Source organism: Nannospalax galili, unplaced genomic scaffold, assembly GCF_000622305.1.
Source record: "Nannospalax galili isolate Female #2095 unplaced genomic scaffold, S.galili_v1.0 scaffold957, whole genome shotgun sequence".
NCBI classification, from domain to species: Eukaryota; Metazoa; Chordata; class Mammalia; order Rodentia; family Spalacidae; genus Nannospalax; species Nannospalax galili.
Window position 1 is genome coordinate 936,705 of NW_008340047.1, and position 6,955 is coordinate 943,659.

At 50.6% G+C, this 6,955-nt stretch overlaps 1 protein-coding gene across 1 annotated transcript; it reads right to left on the bottom strand.

Annotated features, from left to right (window-relative positions):
* Nucleotides 1–1,234: 1,234 nt before the first annotated feature.
* Ccl22 (C-C motif chemokine ligand 22) lies at nt 1,235–5,849 on the bottom strand. Its single transcript, XM_008834930.1, has 3 exons — nt 5,780–5,849; nt 4,495–4,618; nt 1,235–1,316 (listed from the first exon to the last, which is right to left on the bottom strand). The coding sequence occupies exons 1-3, from the start codon at nt 5,847–5,849 to the stop codon at nt 1,235–1,237; spliced, it is 276 nt and encodes a 91-aa protein (XP_008833152.1).
* Between the last annotated feature and the right edge of the window lie 1,106 nt (nt 5,850–6,955).

Genomic DNA, 6,955 nt, shown 5'->3' on the forward strand with positions numbered 1-6,955 from the left:
TTCATTCATTTAGTCCCCTAAGTATTTATCCTCTTTTTTTAAAAAAATATTTTATTATTTTTATTTTATGTGTATGATTGTACTGTCTGCATATATGTGAGTGCAACCATGTCATGCAACGCCACGTGGGTGCTGGGAATCGAACCGGGTGCTCTGCAAGAGCAGTCAGTGCTCTTAACCGCTGAGCCATCTCTCCAGCCCCATATCCTCTTTTCCTATATGAATGTAACTGTAGCTTATAATACCAAACCATGGCAATCATTGAAACCACAGCATAAATTTAGTTATCAGCCATTTAGGGAAGGAGATAGGGGAAGTGGAGTGGGGCAAAATCTAAACAGGTCAGGCCTGGGTGGTAGAGGTTGAAGAATCATTAAAAGTCTGAAAGAAGAAAAAGTAAAAGACCCAACACATGGCTGAAGTGGGGATGGAAGTTGATTGTGGATAAATTTGAGATTTTGCAGTTGGCCCAACTAGCCTTTGCTGGTAACCATGAATCTATGTGTTGACAGGGAATTTCCCTGTCGCTGTAGGTAGGGAGACATGGTTTTTGTTGATGGAGTATGTGGTTCCTTTGATTCTAAGCCTGGCCTGTGCTCCCTTCTCTACACTGGAACCGGGAGACAGCAGCAGCTCTTGGTCTGACCCACAGGCTGGAAGACCAGACCAAAACCCTGAGAGTTCTAAGAAGAACCATGATTAGGTCTGCTGAGAGCATGCAGAGGCCAGGAATGTCTGAAGAGTGGGGCTCAGTGGGTGGGTGCCTGCTAGGGCTGAGTGAAGCCTGAGAGGGTGGGTGGCACTGGATGCAGGCAGGTGGCAAGATGAACATTCTGGGTGTCAGCAACCTCCCAGGAAGTGGAGCTGGTAGCACTTGGAGCACAGGGAGCTTTCCAACATACAAGAAGGGAATAGGGACAAGACTGGGGGCAGGGAGGGAACCCAGATCTGCAGGGCTGGGTACCAGGCCAGGGGCTCTGACCTCATCTGGAGCAATGGGGACAGGGGAAGAGCTGGCCCAGGTGTGGTCTTTCCATTGCCATGCATGGGGAGGATGGGTGGAAGGGGCTAGAGGGGAGATGGGAGGGACAGAGTGACAGCCCAGGAGAAAGAGGTGATCAGATGCAGAGTTGTAGGCTAGCCTCCTGCTGGTGGAGCAGCGGGAAACGGCAGAGGGGCAGGGCTTCCTGAGCCTTCCTGGAGCACCCCAGCCATGGTCATCAGGTACTCCTCACTAGCCCAGCTTCTGGATTATTCTCCTTACCCAGGGCAGCCTGGGGTTGGCACAGATCTCCCGGTTCTTGATGGTTATCAAGCTGGAAGAGACACCAAAGAGCAGGTGGCAGCATTAGTAGTCAGCAAGGAGGCCATGTGTCCCCAGGAGCTTATCATTCATAAGCTACCTATTGAATGAAGGGTTTAGCATTTATGAGTTATCCACTATATGTGGGAGTACCTGCTATATAGAGTGCTTCAAAATTTGTGTGCCACATGCTGTATGCCAATGGTATCAAGGGGAAGAAGGGGAAGTGAGAGGCAAGGTCTTTCAGACTCCCAGTTCCTCGGTCCAATCCCTGAGAGCCAGCCTAGGCCCTGAAACAGAACCCCAAGAGGCTTATAATGTCACAGGCTTTGCCTTGGGGAAGAGAGTATTGGCTAGTGGCTGACAGCATAGACTTTAGAACCAGATGATCTGGGTTGGAATTCTAGCTTTACCACTAGGTTAGCAAGTCACTTAGCTTTTCTAAGCTCTGGCTTCTAGATCTGTAAAATGGGAATTATAATTCTGCTCAACTGCACAAGATTTTGATGACATTGATACATACTGACTTGCTCACAGAAGCAAATGCTACTAAGTGCTACAGTACATAATAGGTGCTATACAATTGTACCAGGAGCTGGTCTCAACCCTCTACATTGGTTTTCATTTCTTTTTTCTTTTCTTGTCTATGTGTGTTCATATTTATGTGTGTGCATACATGAGGCTATGCATGCATGTGTGTGACCTCAAGTCAGTATTGGTGCCTCCTTCAATTGCTCTCCACCTTTAATTTTTTAATATTTTTTATGTATTTGTGTATATAAATTATGCCATATGTGTATATGCCCATGGAAGCCAGAAGAGGGCATCCCCTGGAGTTGAAAGTACAGATAGTTGTGACCCGTCCAACATGGGTGCTGGGAACTGAGCCTGGGTCCTCTGCAAGAACAGCAAGTGCTCTTAACTGTTGAAGTATCTCTCCAGCTCCCACCTTATTTATTTTGATACAGTTCCCTGAACCTGCAGCTCACCAATTTGGCTAGACTGGTGGCCAGCAAGGCCCAGGGACCCTCCTGTTTCTGCCTTTCCAGTACTGGGATCACAGGTGGTGGCTGCCACATCTCTTTTTGGTGTTGTTGTTGTTGTTTTGTTTTTTATTTTTTTGCATGGGTGCTGGGTATCTGAGCTCAAGCACTTTACTGAGGGGACTTTGGAGAACATCCCCTCTGGGACACTTTGAGAGTCCTAGAGCACCAGATGGAGAGGCAGGCTTGGCCCAAGGCCACCCAGTGAGCTCGTTGGTATTAATTGTTCAATTTGACAATACTTAGAATCACCTGGAAGATGGGCTTTTGGGTATGCCTATCATGGATTATCTTGAGCACATTAATTGATGTGGGAAGACCCATCTTAATTGTGGGCAGGGCCATTTCCTGGCAGGTGGTCCTGGACTGTCTAAAATGGAGAAAGTGCACTGAGCAGAGCATGAATGTACCCCCTCTGTTCCTGATTGTGGATGTGATGTGACCACCTGCTTCAAGCTCCTGCTGCCTTGACTGCCCTGCCACGATGGATGGTACCTTAACTGCGAGCCACAATAAGCCCTTTCTCCCTTAAGTTCTTTGTATCAGAGTATGTTATCACAGCAGCCAGAAAAGAAACTAAGACACCCAGCAAATGTAGCTCAAGGCTCCTGCCCTGTCCAGCTGTAGCAAATGCTATGCTGGGCCTGAGCGCTTGAGCTCTGGTTGGCGAGGGTGGGTCCAGGCTGGCTGGTGGCAGGGCCCCTGCTCCATGCCACATCTGCCTTTGGAGAACCCAGTCACAGAGCCAGAGCTTCTAGATCCCTCATACCATCAGTCTATCTCTGCTCTGTTCACCACCAACAAACAGGAGGGCAGCAATGCTGAGCTTGGCCTCAAGGGCAGCCTACACAAGGTGGCCCTTCCTTGAGCTTCCGTCTCCCCATGTCGAGGCTATATTCTTCCTAGAGTCCCTTTTGATTCAGAATCCAAGGATCACTGGGTGCTGTCCTTCCCTAAGAACCTCCTATGTGCCAGGCTATGAGCTCTGGGTCTACCACTTGCTGTCATTGCTCTTTGATGCTGAAGAAACCCTTAAGTTCCTGCCATGTCCTCAGTGTACAAGGGGACCAGGTGGGACTGTGACTTCTGCACAGTGTTGTTTCTGGCCACAGCAGTATCTTGTGCTCATCAGGCACTCTGTTTGTCCTTGATAAACATGGGTTATGGTTCCACTGTAGTGATGGGTAATAGTCTCAGAGCTGAAGTAGCCAGACCTTTGGGAGGGCTCCTGCTCTGCCCTTCTTTGTAATTCCCCTGCAGACTCTTCTAAGAGATGGAGTTGGCTGTGGGGAGGAGGGAGAGATGATGACAGAGCCTGAAGTGGGGGGTCATGAGTCCCCAGTCCAAAAACCACCCAGTGGGTGATGTGGTTGGCAGGAAGCTCTTAAAGGCTACATGTAGCCAGGGGGGGCTATCACAAAAAGAAGGGGTCGTCCAGCCTGGTTGAGGAAGCTGGGAAGCAGAGGGCAAGAATCTCAAGAGAAAGCCCTGTACAAGAACATTGGAACTCCAGGTCTAGCTTGGGCAACCTTACCCCAGGCTTTACTGAGCCTGTTTCCTTTTCCCTTTGCTGAACGTGAATCCCCTTCCCTTTCCTGAGCCTGGATCCCCTTCCTTCTGCTGAGTCTATGACCCATCTATAATGGAACCTCTATGTATCATTGCTGTGAAGATTGAGTGATTCACAAGGTAGAACAGCCTGGGCACATGGACAGCTCTCAATAGCTGTCAGCTCTTAATATTATTTATGCCTCTGACAAAAATGGCTTCCAAGAACTCCAGGGGACTGGGAGGATCCAGGATGCCTCTGTAGGGAGTGGTTCTAGATATGTTGCCTATACCCCTACACCTACACCATTTACCAACAGCCTGTGGCTATTCAATGCCCACATGACCATGCCATGCTGGGGTGGCACCAGACTTTGATGTACCAGACTGCCATCCTCAGGCCTGGTACATCACAGATGCCCAACAATTTTTGTTAAATGATCCCAGCATTTTGCGATTCAGTACACCCAAGCCTGGCTAAGCCACTTTGTCCAGCCGAGCCTCCTGGCTTGCATTTAGAACCGACTGCATTCTTCAGCTCTTGGGTCACACCCAGTCAGCCCATCCTCCAGGGCCCCATGGTCCTGGCTCCCTACTCACATGACACCGGGCTTGCGGCAAGAGTTAGAGGCCGGGTAGAAGTCCTTCACCACACGTGATGGCAGGGGGTGACGGATGTAGTCCTGGCAACAGATGCTGTCCTCCACGTTAGTACCATAGGGACCTGATGGAGGGATGCCCGAAGGACATAAGCTGGAGCACAGAGGGCCCAGCCTTTGCCTCAGTCCCAATCACAGGCAGACCTGTTGCAAGAGAGTCTCTCCCACACAGACAGATTCTAGGCCTTGAATACCCCAGCCTGGGGAATCTCTGACATGCCACTAAGGGCCCAGGGTCTATACTCAGAGACAGTCAGCTCTGAGAGGTGGGTTCCAAATGACTAGGATCAATAGGGTCCTGTGCCTTTGAGCCAGAGTGAGTCTGGGTGAATCTGTGGACAGCAGCATCAGTTCCCAGGAGGCTGTCAGCTGCTCGGCCCTGCTCCAAACCCAATAACCCCATGCGTGTGACACAGCATTTGAAATGTCTGCCCCTTCTCAGTGCCCTGGACAGGCTGAAGCCCAGAGAAGGTGAGACAAGCATCCAAGGTCACACAGCAAGACTTTGGCAGAGCCCTGTCTGTTGCTCAGACAGGCAATAGTCACACAGATCTGGGTTCAAGTCCTGTTCTGCTCTGAGTGACCAGGCCACCTTGGCCTAGTCATTTGCCATCTCTGAGGCCTTAGAAGAGTAATAAGACCAATTCCACAGGGCTTTACTGCAGAGAGACTCTCTGGAAGGCAGATACTATGATCAATGACTGGTCAAGTTTGCCTTGACCCACTGCAGTGATCCTGACCTGCCTAGCCCAGAGCAGGAGAGTCAACAGTGTGCTGGGAAAGAGGAGTCGGAACCTCATGCTGACCAGAGCAAACCTGGGTTGCTGACAGGCAAGGCTAGCTTTCCAAGAAATTGCCTTGACCCAGCTCTGACTCCCTCAACTCAGGCCTGACACCTCGTGGGCTCTATACTCACCTCCCCTGTATTTGAGCTGTCTGGGTTAGGAGATCCCTAGGCCTTTCCCACCCAAACTCCAACCCTTCTGAGACAGATCCTAAAATTCAAGCCTTCCAGACTACCAATTTTATAGATATGTACACTGAGACACAGAGAGGTACCAAGCAAGACCAAAGAAGTACCAGAGCTAGACCAGAGAAGTTCCAAAGCTAGTCCAGGGAAGCTCTAGAGCTAGCCCAAAGCCACAAAAACTAATGGCAGATTCACTATGGGTCATTCCAGAAAAGGGGGAACTCTCTAGTGTCTGCCCTCTTGCTCCCAGCCTTACCTGCATCCGTTGCCTGAAGTGCCACGGAAAGGAGGAGAGCCACCAGGAGTGGAGCCTGCAGGCTGGCCATGCTGTATCTATCTGTCCCAGTCAGGTGTTTGATGGCCAGAGGACAGGAAGGTCTGGTACTTAAACACTCCCTCCACCCACCACTCGAGACTGTGTCTTAGTCACTGGTGAGCCTGACATTTGTGTCTTGAAAGAAGAAGTTCCCGCTTCCCCCAGTGGGAGGATCCACAGGCGGGAAACCACTCAGGGGGACTACCGCCCTTCCACACTGGGGGTCTCCGGAGACTTGTAAATTCCCCACAGCCGTGTTCCCCAGGGCTGCTTGCCTATGGCCTCAGTCTTTTCGCCTGAGTCTTTCAGGGATGGTCTCTGGGCAGAGATGGGGAGGCCGGGTATAGCCCCAATGTCCACCTCAGTGGCTACTGGCACAGGTACTGCAGATGTGCGTGAACTCTTGCCTGGAGTTGAGGCTTTCCTTGTACATGGAGGCCGGAGCTCAGAGCCTTTTCAAGGGTCAGTGGGTCAGTCTCTTTGCCCTCTGGCCTGCCTCTTCTAGGGCTTCTCAGAGGATCTAGCCTTGCTCAGCTAATAGGCAGCTGCTCATCGTCTCATGCAGAGTCGCCACATGCACCTCGAAACTCATATTTTCAAACATTCCCCCCTACCCCCATCTCCTCTGATTGTCACATTCCACTGATTCTACTTCCCTTAGACAGATCTCCGTTGTCCCCAGTCCAGGCCACCTCCATCCTAGGCTTGGACGTCAGCCCCTCAATCCCCTCCCTACACCATAGCCAGAGTAAGAGATAAAGACCCAACAGCTGCACATGCCTGGCTCTCTCTCCTACTTTAAAAGCCTGCAGTGGCTCCCTATTTACCCAAGGGAAGAGTCCAGGCTCCTAACTTGGGCCTTCAGGGTCTCCTTTCCAAACATGTCCCCATAGTCTCTCCCCAGAGGGAACACACCACACTACTCATAGTTCCTCAAAGAGGTCCGAGGCCTGAGGCTGGCTATAATTCCACTTTCTACTTGTCTACCACAGAAACGCCTTCTTATACGTCAAGAGCTGTTTTTGAAATGTCACCTTTTCCAAAAGCCTACCTACTCAGGACTTCATACTCTACAAGTGACCTGGCAGGTGGCCCCAGAAGGAGGACAACTCGATC